The 18,898-nt window shown below is 43.7% G+C and overlaps 1 protein-coding gene across 1 annotated transcript in view; it reads right to left on the bottom strand.

Moving 5' to 3' along the window:
- Positions 1-16,275: 16,275 nt before the first annotated feature.
- Positions 16,276-18,898, bottom strand: part of XKR6 (XK related 6) — a 216,668-nt gene continuing 214,045 nt past the window's right edge. The window contains exon 3 of the mRNA XM_061626499.1: positions 16,276-17,280. Within this exon, the coding sequence (XP_061482483.1) occupies positions 16,316-17,280 (965 nt within the window). The 3' untranslated portion in view covers positions 16,276-16,315. The remainder of the gene's footprint in view (positions 17,281-18,898) is intronic.

Below are 18,898 nucleotides of genomic sequence, written 5' to 3'. Positions count from 1 at the left end.
TCACACAAACACCTCCTGAACATAGGTTTTAACAGACTATTTCCCAGTCATAAAGGTAAGAGAGTCTTACCTCACAACCTTGACATTATCGTATTGTGGAAGCAAACAGACCCTCAAATCCTTTATGTGAGCCCAGAAGAACAGGATAGGAAGCACTCGGAAGGTCCTGACATTTCTATGTGCGTTCCAAAAGGATCCAAGAGTATAATTTTAAAATTGATTGCTCTCTCTCTCACCCAGATTCTGGCACATTTTTGGGGGGACAAAAAAGAACAATTTTAGGGTTGGATTGCTCTTATTCCATGTTTTTCCCACCCCATTCTATAATAATTCAACCCCATAGGCTGGTTCAGTTACACTGTCCATCATTGATTACGGCAGCACCAAATGATGAGTTACATGTCTGAATGAGCCATCACAAATCTAACCACACAGAGACTCATTTCATATTGGCCAGCATCACATCAGACATGACGCTTTTTGATGGGACCATTTCACACATTCAGCGTCAGGCAGGGTGGCCTGAAGCCCAAGGACATGGGGCTCGTGCATCTTTAATAATGGTGGGGACATAACTATTAAAGGTGTAGGACGCCTCTCCAATTTTCCATCTGGCTAACGTAGTTTCTAGTCATCCAGTGTAATCATGTGCAGAGCCCATCAAGTGATATACATCCCTGACTGAACCAGCCCACAGTTCAAAGAAGATCCAGTGGAAACACACACGCACACACACCTGTCTGTCATTTCCTTCTCTTTGAGCTTTTGTTGGATTCCACAGACTCCCCCTCCCCCCACCAGTGCAAAAGATCTTGACATTTGATCAACATTTAGCAATGACTTTGCAGGAAAGTATTCCACCCCTTTGTCTCCCTGCCAGACTTTCTGGAAGGCACTGGCAACCGCATCCTAATCTTTCTCAGAAACCAGCAAGCAATGAAAAGAATACTTAAAAGTGTTCTTGACCAAATGGACCAATGAAACATTTGCCCACGATTCTTTGGGGTAGCCTTGACATGTCCAAACAATCAGCTGAGGTTCTCTGCACCAGAATATACCTGAGACATGAAGAGCAGTACTGATTTCACAACCACAACCACTCTGCCCCACAAGTAGAAACAGTCATAGGCCATTCTCAAGAAGTTCTAGAGCAGTAGGCATCTGCGGAAGCACCTTCACACAACCTTCAAGAACAGAAATGCTATCTCCTGTGTGAAACAGGAAACATCCCAAACAGGCCACGCTTGGTTTAATTTGTGAAATTTAGGAGTTGTTTGTGGGGGATGAGGCATGGGTAGAACCACCAGCCTCTATAATTTTCCACTGATAGGTCTCCTCCTGACAAAAAAAAAACAGACTCTTGTGTCAAAAATGGCATCACAATCCAGGCACAAGAAAGTTTTTGCAGTGGAGAATAAGTTGCAAGCCAGCAAAATTGTTGACTCCAAAGTAAGTGTGCACATGAGTACTCCTAGTCCAACGAGTTCTTTGGCACTTGCAGTCTTAAGACTCCCCCCCCCAGCACCTCTGGGCTTCTGTTGAAACATGCCAGGGGGAATGTTGACTTAGCAATGGACTTTCTAACAGGTCAAGCATGCTGGGGGAATGTCAGCTTAGCACAGGGGTAGGGAACCTTGGTCTCAGCCAAATGTGGCCCTCACTATCTGGCCTTTAGAACTGTTCCCAGGTTGACACCCCTTCCCAGGCCAGAGTGAATGGCCTCACTCTGCACCCTCCACAAATGCTTTGGCCTGGCCAGAATGTGTTCTCGAACCCCAATGAAGCCCCTCACTTGCCTGGATGAAGGATAGAGAGATGTGCATGGGGTGTGGCTGCATGCAGAAACTGCTGTCTTCTCCTGTACTATCCCTCCACTCAGTTTTACCTCTGGCCTTATACTCCACTGACAAGTGGCCTTCCAAAAGTTGCCCATGAGGGGAATGTGGCCCTCAGGCTGAAAATAGATCCCCATGCCTAGCTTAGCACCATATTGGTATTTCCTGGTTTTGTTCCCACCCTTCCTCAAGAACATTCGGGGAATGTACATTGTTCCCCCCCGTATGTTATCTTCACAACACTCCTATAAGGTAGGCTGAGAAGTGGTGACTGGCCCCAAATCACCTAATAAGCATCATGGCCAGTCAGGGATTTTTACCTAGATCCACCATTCTCACATTCTGACATTCGGCCACTATGCAGCAAAAGCTGTGGACACTGGTGGCTCTGGTATCAGTACGGCAGTGAATCCGCTCTGGGTTGCAGCCCAAACTTTCAAGGAGCTGTCCAAGGTGCTTTCAGCCACCAGTCTCCACTGAGTACCAGACTTTGCTTTACGCTCAGGCTTTGATGAGTTTCCAGAATGAAGAATTTTTGGTTTCTCTCTCTTCTTCTATTTTAGCTTTACAGCAATCCTGTGAGGTAGGTTAGGTTGAGAGACAGTGACTATCTCAAGGTTACCCACTGAACTTCATAGGGAAGTGGTGATGCATAACCAGATCTCCTGGGTCCAAGTCTGGCACTCTAAACAAAACACCACTCTGTCTCATCAGGGAAACAGTCAGAGGGATGCTATTGGACAATCTTAAGGATAATAATAATATCATGATTGTTACGGTCAATGACCAGCATGGGTCATAAGGATAGAGTGTGCACGATATTTGCTGCAGAGATGCTGCTGAACGCAGCCTTCCCATGGTGAGTGAACTCCACCTTGGCCCTAATTTCTAGAACTACTTACCACATGGATTGCTGCCATCACATAATGGTCGTGTCTGCTGGTGAAAACATGAGGACTTACAACTTGATGAGGACAATCAATGTGGTGACTGGTTTTGAATGTATATAAGTATTGCCAGGATGGAGATCCCTTGGTCATTTTCTACAGCATGGGGCAAAAATAACATGACTTTCGGCACAACTGGAAATTTTATTTATGTCAAACGTCAAGCACTCTGGGGCACTGTGGGACATTTTAAATGGTAACTTGTAACTGCCAGACACAAGAGGCTGGTGGTACCTGCTTGGGGTGCATGGGACCAGATTATCTCATGAATTATCTTTGTATATATGAGCCTGCCCAACAACTTTGCTTGTCTTCTGGGGTCTTTCTTCAGGTCCCTCCAACATCTGAAACATAGTGGGCTGCCACTCAAGGTAGTTCCTTGTCAGGCCTGGCACCCAAGATTTGGAACAGCCTCCCAAGGCTGGTCCACCTGGCCTATTCCTGATTTTAGAGCATTTTATAGAAAGGTGGCATAAGAACATAATAATCATCAACAGGCTTAAGCTTGCCATTGCTCATCCTTGCTTGCCTGAAGCATTTAGGCCCAATGCTATACACCAGGTGTGGGGAACCTTTGGCCCTCCAGGTGTTACTGAATTACAACTCCCATCTGCCCCAGCAAGCATGGCCAATGGCCAGGGATAAGGGGATTTGTAGTTCAGCAACGTCAGGAAGGCCAAGGGTTTCCCACACTGCTATACACCTTTATTTGGGAGTAAGCACCCCAAAAGCACCCTTGTGATTTTTAGGTTGAGGGGATTTACTACTGAGTATTTTTGTGAAAGCATGCACTTTTATTTATTTATTTATTTATTTATTTAATGGATTTATATTCCGCTCTAGTTCAAAAAAATTAGAATTCAGAGCGGAGAACAGTAAGGCATAGTCCAATACAAAATACTAAATAACGCAATTAAAAAATATGAAAGTATATCTACTAAAACAATTTTCTACAACATTTTCAATCAGACGTTAAAAGCTTGGTAAAATAAAAATGTTTTTATCCGGCGCCGGAAATCGATGATAGAAGTGGAAAGTCGTATCTCGGGCGGAAGCTGGTTCCATAAGGAGGGAGCGGCAACCGAGAAAGTCTTATTTCTGATAGCCGTGTTTCGGATGGTAAATGTTGATGGAACAATCAGAGTAGATTCGGTGGTCGATCTGATAGGATGGGAAGACTGGAATTCAGAAAGGCGATTAGTCAGATATATCGGTGCTAATCCATGTCGGGCTTTAAATGTTAGAACCAGAATCTTGAACTGGTGCCGGAATTCGATGGGGAGCCAATGTAGATGATAAAGAAGGGGCATGGTGTGGACCCACGGACTGGTTCTAGTGATCATTCTTGCTGCTGCTCTTTGAACTAATTTAAGTGGTCGGAGCGATTTTGCAGGTAGACCGATGTATAGGGAATTACAATAGTCTAATCGCGAGGTCACTAGTGCTTGAGTAACTTTTCTTAAATCAGACATTCCCAGAAACGGTCGAAGTTGACGAACGAGTTTTAATTTAACAAAAGCCGTTCTAGAAACAGCCGTAATCTGGGGTTCTAAGGTCAGAGCTGAATCCAAAATTATGCCCAAGCTACGGACTTGAGTCTTTAGGGGAAGGAGAACTCCATCTAGTGAAGGTAAATTGCCTAATTCTTGTGGAGGACTTTTTCCGATGAGAATGACCTCTGTTTTTTCTGGATTGAACTTTAGTTTGTTCCTGTTCATCTAGTTTTGTACTGCCACAAGACTTCGTTCAGTATCCAAGGCCCTCCTCCGGGTACCAACTCATCAGGATGCCCGGAGGATTGTTATTAGATCTAGGGCCTTTTCTGTGGTGGCCCCCGAACTGTGGAACAGCCTACCTGAGGAGATACGCCTGGCACCTTCGGTACTTTCTTTTAGGTGCCAGGTTAAGACCTGGCTATACTCCCAGGCATTTTAATGTTCAATGTGTTTCATTTAATGTTTTTCGTCTAATTTGTTGCTGATTTTATTGTAATTTTATTGTAATATTGTATTTTAATCTTGTTTTGTTCACCGCCCAGAGAGCTACTCGCTATGGGCGGTTTAAAAATGAAATAAAATAAATAAATAAATAAAAAATAATTGATTAAGGGGATAGACAGCATCTTTTGCATTCGGTGGAAAAGAGCAATAGAGCTGAGTATCGTCCGCATATTGGTGATAATGAATTCCAAATTCCTCAATAATCTTACCTAAAGGCCTCAGATAAATGTTAAACAACATTGGGGACAGGACAGAGCCTTGTGGGACGCCAAACTGTAGAGGCCAGGGTGTGGAATAATAATCCCGGAGAGCAACTCTCTGAGTCCTGCCCTCTAAGAAGGAGCAGAGCCACTGTAAGACTATACTTCTAAATCCTATTTGATATAGGCGATCTAAAAGGATGTCATGATCGATAGTATCAAAAGTGGCAGATAGATCTAATAGAACTAGCAGGGATAAATTACCCTTATCTAGTTCTAGCCGAAGATCGTCCATTAGAGCAACTAAAGCTGTCTCAGTTCCGTGATTCGGCCTAAAGCCAGATTGAAAGGGATCGAAGCCGCAGGTGGAGTCTAGAAATGTTTGTAATTGAGTGGCTACAGCTCTTTCGATGACTTTGCTCAAAAAAGGCAGATTGGATACTGGACGGAAATTATTTAACAGTGTGGAATCAAGAGAAGGTTTTTTTAATAATGGGGTAATAATAGCTACCTTCAGACATTCAGGTAAATAGCCTTGTTGGAGGGAGGAGTTGACAATTACACTGAGCCAGTTAGCTAATTCAGCTCTAGATATTTTTATGAGCCAGGAAGGGCATGGATCGAGTGGGCAAGTAGTGGGATTCATACCCTTCAGAGATTGGGAGATGTCTTCAGGGAGAACAAATTGAAAGGTAGAAAAAAGAGAGGAGTCATGAGTTTCAGATGTAGTATTATTTTCGTCTGTCGTGGTGGTATGATCTAAGATAGAACGAATCTGATCAATTTTAGCCTCAAAGAATGTCGCAAATTCTTGGCAACGAGCCTGAGAATGAATTGTATGCGAAGCGGATTGTGGCAGATGCAGGAGATTATTCACTATGCGATAAAGTTCTTTTGGTTGATTATTCGCTAAAGCAATTTCCGTTGAGTAAAAGGATCTTTGGGCTGCATGTCTAGCTGAGGTATAAGTTTTAACGAATTTTTTGACAGCAACCCGATCAAGTGGATCCTTTGTCTTTTGCCAACGACGCTCTAATTGCCGATAAACACGCTTCATTTTTAACAGTTCTATTGAGAACCAGGGAGCAGGTTTAGGTCTGGCCATTTTCAATGGACGGAGAGAGGGGCAATTGTATCTATTGTTTCAGACAACCTATTATTCCAGATGTTGGTAAGAATGTCAATTGGTTCTCCCAAATGGACATCGGGGTAGTCTTTGAGTCTGGATAAGAATACATCTTGGTCTAATAATCTTCTGGGGCGATATAATTTGATAGGAGGCGGCGCCTTAGCTGGAGGAGGCATAAATGATAACTTAAATTGGATCAGGTAGTGGTCAGACCAAAACAATGAGGAAGTGACAATATCATCAATTTGAAAGTCGTTCGTATCCGAAACTGGCTGAAAAATAAGGTCAAGGGTGTGGCCAGCTGTGTGAGTTGGGGTCCGTACTAATTGTTGGAACCCCAGAGTTGACATCGAAGTCATGAAGTCCTTTGTTGATCTTAGGGAGAAAGATTCTGCATGGATGTTGAAATCTCCTAACATTAGAAGACTCGGGGAATCCAGCATCAATCCTGATATTAGGTCAAGTAGTTCAGATAGGGAGGTAGTTGAATAGTGAGGTGAACGATAAAGTAATAGGATTACAGTGGGATTCTGGTGATTAAATTTTAAACCGAGAGATTCAAAACCAGGATGGTACTGAGATGATAACCTAGATAGAGAAATAGCTTTGCACTCTTTACGCACTCTTTAGCCTAGTGTATGCATTTCTGTACACATAACTTGGCAGAAGTGCACTGCAAAATTTGGAGACGTCTAAATTTTAAAGATGGGTGTGCTTTGGTTTGCAGAAATGCACTGGAACGTGTGAAACTGGAAGATTCGCTTTCAAATTCAAACCAAATTGAATTCCCCCCCCCCATCACTACTTAGGAGTAAGCCTGGCTAAGGAAGTTTTTGGTCTCCACCTCTATAACGAGATGTGTTATGGTGTTTAAATGGTTTTAATGTTTGGGAAGCTGTCCTAGTTTGATAAAGAAGGGGCAGGATGCAAGTATATAATACAAATATTTATTTTTATTTATTTATTTAATTTGCTAGTCACTTTTCTTCACAAAAGTGAACCCCAAGTGACTTACAATCAAAGTAACTGGATAAATTCCTATAAGACTTAATTTCTACTTGGAAGGACGTGGAAAAGTTACCTCAACTGGAAGTTCAGGACAGTATTATTTTTTACGCCAGTGCTAGTTAACATCTTTTACAAAGAAAGTACCAAGGATGAAGTGGAGTACTGAGCAATTCAGATCCCTGAAAATCCGTCACAGTGGCGTCGGCTGATTCAGAGAATGAAAGAAATTATAGGAGTTGCCTGAATATATGGCAGGCTGAGGTAAACCAGCAGGGCTTGTTGGATAGGATTTGTCACTTTTTGCACTGCTGAGTGTAAAACAATATAATGGGGGGTAGGAAGGACAAGCCCTGACAGAAAATGTAGTAAAATATCAAAAACTGAGGAAATGTGACCACCTGAAATGAAAAATTCAGCACCCCAAGACTCCCATTTTCACCTCAAAATTCAAACATTGCTGTTTGGTTTTGTTAAGGGGACATCAATGGGAACCACGGTTAAAATATCAGATACTATTGCAAATCAGCTGTAAAAATTATGCTGAAATGTTCAGTGTAGAAAGAAAACACCACTACCACCCTCTGGGACCCAGTTTTCCTGAGGGGAACATTTTTATAGTCTCTGGGAAGTCTGAGGAGGAAATGGTTTTGAGGCGGGGGTTTTAGGATGGTAATTTTGGGGTTGCTTGATATTGTGATATACTATTTCTGTTTTATTTTTGGTGACACAACTTCTTAGCTCCCTGGAAGATAGGTACGATCTAAGTTTTAAATAAAAAAATAAATTTAAATGGAGGGTGATGTGAGGAAGAAGAAGCTTGAGGTGAGGTAAAGCGTCAGAGTGGGAAGTGATGTGGAGAAGCCAAGGACTGAGGAAAGCTGACGGGACTGTAAATTGTTTTAAATTATTTTAAGCTTGTATTTTCATATTGCTGTAACCCGCCCTGGGACCTTACGGTGAAGAGAAGGTAAGAAATCCAATAAACAACAATGGTAATAATGGTAGTAAATATTAATAGTAATACCACTATTAGCAGTAGGCTAATACTAATATAAATATAGGTCAATTAAAATGGCATATAGTCTAATTAATATAGTATAATTAGTATACTAACCCTAATACCACTAATAGTAATATTACTACTAGTTATGATGATCCTAGTTGAAAATCTCCACACAGCAAGTGGATGAAAATTCCGGAAGCCTCAAAAGGGCGCCAGCACCTTTTATTTTAAACTGCAACACTTAACCCAACACTCCCTTAAAATCTGGACTCTGAACTGTTCTGCAAGGAAATCCTTAAAGGGTTGAATATCTGGCACTAGGCTGGGACTATGCATGGCAATGGGAAAAGCAGAATTGGGACCTGCAGCCTGTAGTGTCGAAAAGTATATTGAAGCCTCTAGACGAATGTCACGCTGGACTGGCGCCAAGGGCTAGTGTGTTTGGGCATTTGCCAAGGGCCAATCTGCTCTCCACCACCCCCTTTCCTAAGCTGTTATGCCTGCCCTGCCCCTCTGTAAGATCAGAGCAGTTCAACCAATGGTATCCAGTAGACCCTATTAGCTGCCTCACCCCTCTGTGACATCAGGGCAGTTCAGCCAATCAGTGTCAGAGGCTTCCTCACCTAGTTTCTCTTTGTGTGTGTCAGTCCATCTATAAAGACCAATGAAACAGAGAAATCTGCGTTACACCAGACTGCTTATCCATCAAGTCCAGAGGTGGGTCACTTGTGGCCCTCCAGATGCTGTTGCTGGACTACATCTCCCTTTACCCTAACAATTGGCCATGCTGGCTGGAGCTGACAGGAGTTGGTGTCCAGCAACATCTGGAGGGCCACAGGCCTCCCACCCCTCACCTGGCCCATTATTGTCTACTCTGACTGGCAGCATCTTTTGACTGGCGATGTCTGGGATCTTCTGCATGCAAAACATGTGTGCTCTACCCATTGAGCTAAGGCCCCTTCCATTCAGGGGAGAAGACTATTACACTTCATAGGGCATTTCACGACAAAAGAATGGTTAATTAAACATTCCTTTTCCTACTGGGCAGCCCCTGTGTTGCTGTAAGCTATCCCTTCTTCATGAGGGTACCATGTAGGGAAGGAAAAAAGGCTCAGTCAAACTCTTCTCCCTGACATGCTAGATTTCAACATGCAGAGTTTATTATTGAGGCCATCTCTCTCTCTCTCTCTCTCTCCCTGCCTCCACCTGTGTAGTGCTCAAACCACATTACCCCAATGTAATTATCCGCCCATCAGTGTCTATGCTGAATTCAGGCCTTGGCTTTCACAGGCACACCAGGGCAATTTAAACAGTGCCTCCTCCTATATGAGCTTTCAGGCACTTGATGTTTTTTTGACAGGGTTCTGTGCCAAGTGCCTCCCTTATCAGAAGCTCGGCTGAGGTTCACCACAAATAGAGCCCTTCCAGCCTGTCACATCCTCTTTTCATCCATCATGGAACCCATAGGACAGGGAGTCTCAGGTGGTCCTTCAGGACTCTCCCTAGGATATACTTCCTCAATTGCCCTTCACTGCAGCCTCCTCGAGGGCTTTTGCCTGGCCGGAATGTGCCCTTGGAACTGTGATCATGCCCCTCGCTTGCCTGGGATGGAGGAAAGAGAGATGTGAGTGGGGATGTGGCTATATAGCCAGAAACTGCTGGCTTTTACTGTACAAACGTTAAGAGTCATACATCTGTTGCTCTGCCGACTTTTGCCTCTGGCCCTGCCCAGGACTGGCATGTGGTCCCCGGAGAGTTGCCCGTGATGTGTGAATGAGGCCCTCTGGCTGGAAAAGGCTCCCCAGTCCTGCCACACAGGAGTCAATTATGGCTGGCTTTCTAGAAATGGCCTGTTTGGTGGTGGCATAGTGGTTAGAGTGTTGGACTATAACCTGGGAGACCAGGGTTCGAATCCCGACACAGCCATGAAGCTCACTGGGTGACCTTGGGCCAGTCGCTGCCACTCAGCCTCACAGGGAGGCAATGGTAACCCCCCCCTGAATACCGCTGACCATGAAAACCCTCTTCATAGGGTCGCCCATAAGTCGGGATCGACTTGAAGGCAGTCCACTTCCATTTCCTAGAAATGAGCCAGGTTCGGAAGTGAAGGCAGGAATAGTCTAAGAAGTTGTGCTGCCTGAGGTGTGTGTGTGTATGTGGTGGGCTGTAATGGCATTCCCACCCTATCTCCCCCCCCCCAGTGCAGGTGCATTATGCATACTACCTATGGCTGGCCAAGTCATTTTGGCACCTGAGTCAGAAAATCCCACAACCGCCTCTCCCTTGTGGTAAAAATGCGACAATAATAAATGGAATAACTAACATTTGGCATTTCAGGATACCTACTATTTGCTGCCTGAAGCAGCTGTCTCACTCTGCTGAACAGGAAAGAGCGGTTGCCAAAGTGCATGTGCGTCTAGGGGCAGGGTTTTGTCTGCTGACTTTTTCTCTCTCCAAAAGCTCCTCTGAACATTGAGCCGAGAGGTTTATGAGTACAGTATGTGTTTCCTGAGGTGGAGGAGACCATTTTGGGGATTCTTCCCACCCTAGCCTGAAAGCAAAGAAACAACCACCCTGCAAGTAGAAAACAAGCATATCAGGGAGAAAGATTGTAGACCAACCTTCTAGTTTTCTGCTTACAGGGAGCTTTCCCCATGGCAGAGCATTCAAAAGAGAGAGTAATACAAACCGAGAGAGAGAAAGAGATTTGCAGTCTCACAGATCAGTAGATGCTGAGATAGAGAAGGTGACTGAAGTGAAACTTTTATCCCTGACGTGCTAGCATCTTACTTGCAGAATTTTTTTTACGACAGGGGAGCTTGCAGAAAGTTGACTTCTCACCTGAAGCCTGATGTGATACAGTCCTGTCTGTTACCTCAGGACTCTACTATCATTTTCTGCTGCTTGTGTAGATCCATCTCCAGCTGAAGGAATCTGTTGTTATGGTACTGTTGCTAAAAACTGCCTAGAGGTAGATTAAAAATAGAGCCACTGCTGTGTCTGCAAGAACCATCCTCACACCAAGGAGCACAGGTCCCTGCTTTTCCTCCATTGCATTAATTTACTCCTGTAACCTAAGGGCACTTCCAGACTGTTCATTTTTTGTGGGATGAATTCAAGTGCCTACTGGAACTTCAGGTTCCTGCATTTAAGGTGGATTTAAGTGGTCTGTCGCTTTAGTGAAACACATGCCCTTAAAAACCAGAGCTTGAAAAAGTTACTTTTTTGAATTACAACCTCCATCAGCCCCAGCCAGCATGGCCACTGGATTGGGCTGATGGGAGTTGTTGTTCAAAAAAGTAACTTTCCCAAGCTCTGTTAAAAACAAACAAATATGGACTTTTTACAGTTTGGAAAGGGACAGGGAAATTCATGAAAAAGTTGTGGGACGAACAAATTACTAATGGGAAGACAGGCAGACACTGTGCAAGCAAATCAGGATGAATGCAGGATGAATGCTCATTGTCATCTAACCGCCCTGTATGCAAATCAGAATAAATGTTCTATAAAAACTGGATGCAATCTAACTCCTGCATAAACTTTGTGCAAGCAAATTAGGATGAATGCTTAACAAGTAAGTCTTCTGGAGGGCCCCTAAGACATAACAGTTTCCTTTTTAACAGCACAACCCTTAAGAATAGTGACAGTGCAATCCTGTGCAAGTCAGTAAGTCCCACTGAGCTCAGTAGGACTTACTCCCAGGTCAGTGTGAAAGTGCAGGATAATCTGACAGCCTTAACCTCACAGTAGGTCCAAATGTCCTTTCTGCAGCACAAATGCTTGTACTGTTACTTACTATCCATATAGAAAGTTAAAATGGAATGGAATGGAAGAAAGACAAGGAAAAAAATGGCTAGAGTCACATACAGCCTGAACCTCCAGCAAATGCTGACAGCCGCCGTGGGTCAAGATCCTGTCCAGGTTCAGAGTGGAGACACTCTATCCCTTGACATCTCTTTGGTGAAAACCAGTGGTGGCTCATACCCACTAGAACTGGTAGAGTGGAAAGCAGGGAGACCAACAGTAGGTGGGGCCAGAGGCAAGGAGAGGCAGAGTCAACTAACTCAAGATTTGGGCTCCTGCTGGGAGGAAGGGTGGGATATAAATCAAATAATAAATAAATAAATAATAAATAAGATTTGCCCCCATTCTCCCTGTTGAGCTCTGCAAGGGCAACACTGAGACTCAGCAGCAGGGGTGTAGTCGTCCAGGGTCTCGGGGGGTCTTAGACTCTTTACATTTTGGGGAGCAGGGTCCCAATGTCTCCAGCATCCTGTGAGCCAATCAGTATGAAAGGGGAGTGTGTTAGGCACCGAGAAGAGTCTTCTAACATGCTTCCTTGACTTTTCCTGAGTGAAAGGAGGTGAGTTAGCCACTGAGAAGACTCTTCTCAGCAGCTAACACTCTCCCCTTTCATGCTTGTTGGCTCCTAGGGATGTCTGTTGTGGGAGAAGGCTGTAACAAGGATCTCATTCCCAACTTAGCAGCAAAAAAGGGGGGAGGAGGCGTGGCTGTGACTAACATGAAGGGACCCTGCACTTCTGAATTTGCCACTACGCTACTGCTCTAGGAAATCTGACAGCCAGTGCCACCCCCTGACTGGTTGCAAGTAAGAAGGCAGGCAGATGGAGGCAGACTGGTGGGGTAGTGCTCCACTAGCCCCGACGGACGAGCCTCCACTGCTTTCAAAGTGAGAGAGGAAAGAGCTGTCCGGTGTTAGACCAGGGGTGCCAGTAAGGTCTGCAGTGCTGTGTGACTCTAAGCTTTTCCTATCTCTTTGCACTTTGTGCCTGTGTTTGCACGTATCATTATGTACGCCTACTGAAGTCAAGATGTATGTTACAGGGGGGCTTCTTACATCCAGTTCTTTCACTTGGGCCTTTTCATGCGGAGGCCTTCTGGGCCTGGCTCTTAAACGAGACAGTTCACAACAATATTCGCCCACATTTAGATATTTAAACATCTAGGAATCTGGGAGTGGGTTCCCTCCCCCAAACTTTCAGTGTTTTGTGGAAGGGATTCAAGTGCATACAGGGAAATTGATTTGTGAAATTATAACACACTGTCACCTTAGTGCAACAAACCCACTTTTAAAAAAGAAAATGGCTTTTTGCAGGTAGGAAAGTAATGGGGAAATACATTGAAAAGTGTGGAATGAATGGATGATTAACGGGAACACCTGCTCCCCCCAAACAAATCAGGATGAAAACTCCATAAAGAACAGATATAATAAACCTCTGCTTAAGATGAATGCTCATTAAACAGATCACCCAGAGAAGCCCGGGGTCTGAAATCTGAAAAAAAACTCTAGTGCAATTATGTGTGTTAAGAAAATTTTAAGAAGCTGTCCTTTACATCTCTGTGGCAAAACAGGGACAAAATGAGGAGAGTGTTTTATCTGGGGCAAAACCCATTAAATGGGGGCTATCCCTAGGAAGTGGAATGGGTTACAGTGGTAGAGAATAAAATAATACAACGGGAAAATTCAGGCACCAGTTTTCTTATGAAAATATGGTCCTAGGACAAATCGCAACTAGAAGCCCAGAGCTGCAAGACAAAAAATAATGATTAATTGTCCTGACACCAATGAAAATGTGGTTCTTTAAAATAAAGAAAGAAAATGTGACCTTTTTTTTGAGAATGCATCATCAAACCTCTTTAGAAGCACACTGAGAGATATTTAAAGGATGAAATAAATAAATAAGAAATAATGATAATATTGCCCAGACCACGGCAAAGCATGCCTCCTTAGTAAAAGTTGTTTCTCTGTTCAGGTATATTCGGGTGAAAAAAACTTTCAGCTTTAAAAATATAATAATACAAAACTGGTATCATTGATTTTAAAATGCGTTTGCAAATTATAGTTTAAGAAGTGGTTATACATATTTCGCCCCCATTGTGCCCTTGTTGATTTTCTCCTTTGAACAGAATAAACTTGAGAGTTTTTGTGAGGTTTTGTTTTTTTTGCAATTTTAAATATTTAACAGTATTTTGTGTAGAAACAGAAACTGCAGTCATTTCCACTGAATTAAAATGAGCTTCTGTTGAATTGCTTGTGTCCCCCCCTTCACCTTGGGGTGCAGGGGGTCAAAAAGACAGCTCTAGACGAGAGAGAAAAAGATGCAATATTCTTTGAATGGAAATATTGCATGCACTGCCTGCCGTTCCAACCCAGATTCAGACAAAAAAGCAACCTAATGTAAACCATCAGACATCATCAAACATGTTTTACACAAAGAGTCTAGATTTTTAGTTTTCCTGCAAGCAGAGGTTGAAACGTTGAGGCTGGAACTCTATGCTAAGCCGTCCTGTTGTTGGATGCTCCTTTCCTTCCTTCCTATGATCACATAGCAGAGAACACCAGGGGAAAACCAGTTTGTATCTGTGTAGCTCCCCTAGAAAGCACTTATGAGCAGAGTCAAACAATTCTTGGCTAAACCATCACAACAATCAACAACAGAAATATTAAGCACCAAATATTTGCCAGAAACACATCGGTGATGAGTTATTCCCATTCAAAGATACTATCCTTCCTTTTCATTTTTGTTTTCCTTTTTTTTCTTTAGAAAATAGAAAAACACAAAACAAATCACAGAATGCCGTAAGATCACTTTAAGGCTCACACAAAACGAGATGCATCCGTTGCGGTATCTGATTCATACGTCCCTCTTTACAGCCTTAAAATGATACCTGCGGGTCAAAGCCCAATTGCCAGCCAGAGCTTAAGAACTGTGCCTTTAAATTGACTTTCTTTTTGCTACTATGCTGAGTTTTATTAAGACTGAGATCGAATGGGAGAAGGGAGGGGAAAAGTCATTGTGGAACTTAAAACAACTGTTTAAGTTCTTCTTATATTATTACTGCTATTTTTTGGTACTTTAAAAGTTAAAGGCCATCTAGCTAACTAATCAGACATTTTTGTTTTGTTTCGAAGTTTATTGATCCCAATATCAATTGCAATGAAAATCAGCGAAATAACTTGCTTTGGAAGACTGATGCCCCAGTTCAACGATTTGGAGCACCAGTCAGCTGATGTAATGCCTCACCCATTCAGTTCAAGGGAAGGAACTGATCCACACGTGAATATTTTGGGACCATTAGCGGGCTTCTTCCACTTGAATGAGTTGGGGAGCCAGTATACAAAAGAGACACCTTTGACTGTCTGAAGACATGCTAATTGGGGTTCATGGCACAATGGGTGCAAGTCAAAAACTAGATTTTCATTGGCTTGGAAATAAATAGGATTACACCCTGAGATTCAAGCTTAGTATGGTGAAAAATAAAGAATTGCCCCTTCCACCCTCCCCGCATCAGGAATGCAGCTATAACATTACAAACACAGAGTCAGAGTGGCCTGGGGAAACAGAACATAAATATGTTCAATTAAAATAACCTCTGTGCCAAATCATAGAACAGCCATGAACCCTCTTCAAGTTTAGCTTGGATGTTTTCTTGGCTAGGGCTACTCATTTTGACCGTTTTTGTGTGCATGCCCATCTCATAAGAGCAATATTTCCTTTTCATCTGATTTTTCAAAATCTTGTTTCATATATTAATACATACACATGTGTATAGATATATATAGATACATATGTATGTATACACACACGTATCCATAGCTTCTGTCATTAAAACCGTCAAAGAGTTTTGCATGAGGGAGGTGACAGTACATAATGAAACTCAGCACCTAAGGGCATAAGGCAGTTGTAGGTTTTTTTGTTTGTTTGTTATTTTTTATTATTAGGATTATTATTATTTTCAATCAGCACCAATCCCTAGGATAACGCCCTACACTTGGTGTAAGGTATAAAATTCAGAGGTGGATACGCTCAGTTTGCTCCAGCCCCTGAAAGCGTGGAAGTTTGAAATACTGGTTGGTTTGTGGTGTTGTCACTTTCTTCTCCTGTGCGTAAAAAACAAAAGAAAAGTTTTTCTTTTTGTTTTTACTTACAAAATGTAGAGGCTACTTCCCCCCCCCCCTTTTTTCCAGATACATACAGCAACCAGAAAGAAAACTTATTGGAAGGTTAGTTTCATGAGCTGTGTTGACCATAAACAATTAACCCACCCCTCTCCCACCCCCAAATTCCCTCTTTTAATTTTCCATTATTTGTTTGTGACAGTGTTGTGTGTGTCTGTTGGTATGTGTGTTTGTGTGTCTGTTTGTATGTGTGTTTGTGTTTAAAGGAGCTTTTAAAGTGAAGATTCATACTGTAGCAATTCATACAAGAGAGGTCCATCTCTATATCTAATCCCTACAGCGGTGGGAGTGACATACTGGAGAATGTTTATAGTCCTTCTCAATCTCCTGTCTACAAAATGAGCGTCCCAAGCAGGGTACCTCTTTCTTGGGATGTCTATCTTAATGAGAGGGCCTTCTGGGTGGTAGGGTCTCCCAGACGGAGTCGATGGCACCATTGCTCTCACTTGAAAAACGGGCAAGCAAGTGTCAGCCGTGAGTTCCTCCTGTTGCTCCGTGGCCGCTCTGGTTGGCGTCGCCTGGGCCGCCCTGTACCCAGGGGTTTGGGGAGCCATGGGTTCAATGTCAGGGGGCAAAGGAATGCCCCAGAGCAGTTCGGCGCAACAGGAGCTGGCAAAAATCTTAGCTCTCGGGCCCATGGGATGCAGGACGCCGTAATACAAGAGCATCAGTGCTATCCCGGCAGCGAAGCTAAGAAAGACGCAACAAAGGGCTGGCACAGCGTATGAGTCAGTGGTGTCGGGATCTCTGTAATAATACCAAAGGAGCGTCAAGGCAGCATTTTCCGTCAAGACTACGGTGTAATAGGCAAACATTCGGTATCGGGTCCGCCCTTCCTTGACATTAAACCAGCAAAAAATGTACACAATCCCTACCACCATGTTGAAGAGAATCTCCTCCCATTTAGACATGCAGAAGTCAGTCCCTCCATGGATGATCCAGAAGGCCATGGCGCACCAGTGGACCACGAGAAAGATCCCAAAATAGAGCTGGAAGATGGAAGCAAAGAGGGCAAAAGAAATAACTCTGGATGAGATGGTGAAGAGGCGCCAGAAGAGATGGATAAGGGCCCCTCTGTAGCTCATACTCTTCTTGTCATCCCTGGAGTCCCGGAGAAGCTTGTGATAGGAGGCTAGCACCCAAGCCAGGGACATCAGGGACGCCACAGAGGACACACCTGCCGGGAGAACACACACAAATCCACAGTGTTAAACAGGAAGCAACGAGACAAGGGGGACCCGCAACGTTGCATGTGTCATCATCCCGCGAGGAGCAGGTGTGGAGCATGTTTACAATGCGGGTCAGGGTAGCGAAAAAGATCTAGAGGAGGAAGAGAAAAGAAAGAAAATAAGCACAAGTTTTGACATAAGCACGTCCATGCTGTAAATACAGCCAGGCCACCATCTGCATGAATTTTACCACCTGTGGAGGTAGCAAAATGTAATCTGCGTGACTGGTGATAATCCACGAGGATGAAGCTCACTGTCTGTGGATATAGCTCAGGGGCAGAGCATCTGCATTGCATGCAGGAGGCCCTAGCTTCTTTCCCTAGCAACTTCGGGTAGGGCTGGCAGAGACTTCCTATCTGAAACCCTGTGGAGCTGCTGCCAGTCAGTGCAGACAGTAGTGAGCTAGATGGACCAATGGTCTGACTCAGTATAACGCTTTCATTTAGCAAACGGTTGCTCTTTAGCAGAGCTTGGAAAAGTTACTTTTTTGAACTACAACTCCCACCAGCCCAATCCAGTGGCCATGCTGGCTGGGGCTGATGGGAGTTGTAGTTTAAAAAAGTAACTTTTCCAAGCTCTGCTCTTTAGCCTTAGGTTTCCAGTCCTCATTTAAGTCTCCTCCATGCCTCTTAGCCCTCATTTGTTCCGGCCCTTTGCAACTTCAGAGTAGAGGTCAACGGCAGCCACAGAGGCCTTGTCTCTCTGAATAAGGGATATTCCTGTGGCTGCTCATCTCTTCTCTGTGACTTCACAGCTGGTAAGCCAATGGCAGCAATAGAGTCCTCTGCTGGACTACAGCCTGTGATATCAGAAGAAATACCAGGACAAACTTGCTCCCAGCTGACACCACTAGTGTCCAGAGTAAGATAAGTGAAGCCCGTGAATTGCATTTCACTTGCCATGCCTTTCCACCTCATTTGCACGGCTGCCAGTATGACAACTCACCTTTTGGGAGTAAATGGGGGGGATGACTTGGCTGGAGTACACTACCTGATGATCTGGATATGGCCCACTGGACTGCCATCACCTGCCTCTAATCTAGGATGATAGCTCAGCCTGGAGGAGGACATCCTCTGTTTCATGCATCCATTGCCAGAAGAGCTACAAAGTTGGGGTTTGTGCACCAAGCTGATGTGGCCTTTTGTGTTGTGAAGCCACCTTAAATTGGCTTCTCTCCTCTGGTGTTGCTATGAATCCCGTCAAAGCTTAAGACGGGGGTTGCTAATGGGTGTCATGGCCCTCCTGAGGTATTCCCCTCATGCCTATGAAGACATCAAGCCACCCACCTACCCACTAACTGCCCCCGTGATTATGAGGTGGTAAGAGTGGCTACCTTCCCCCCTTAAAGTATTATTATTATTATTATTATTATTATATCCCACCCTTCCTCCTGGCAGGAGCCCAGGGTGGCAAACAAAAACCCTAAAAACTTTAAAACGTCATAAAAACAAACTTTAAAACACATTAAAACAAAACATCTTCAAAAATGTTTCTTAAAAAAACTGTCAAAACATTGTCTAAGATTAAAAACATTTTAAACAAGGTTTAAGAACATATTAACAAGCA

This window comes from Rhineura floridana, chromosome 4 (assembly GCF_030035675.1).
Source record: "Rhineura floridana isolate rRhiFlo1 chromosome 4, rRhiFlo1.hap2, whole genome shotgun sequence".
Lineage (NCBI taxonomy): Eukaryota > Metazoa > Chordata > Lepidosauria > Squamata > Rhineuridae > Rhineura > Rhineura floridana.
This window is presented reverse-complemented; position numbering and strand designations above follow the sequence as displayed.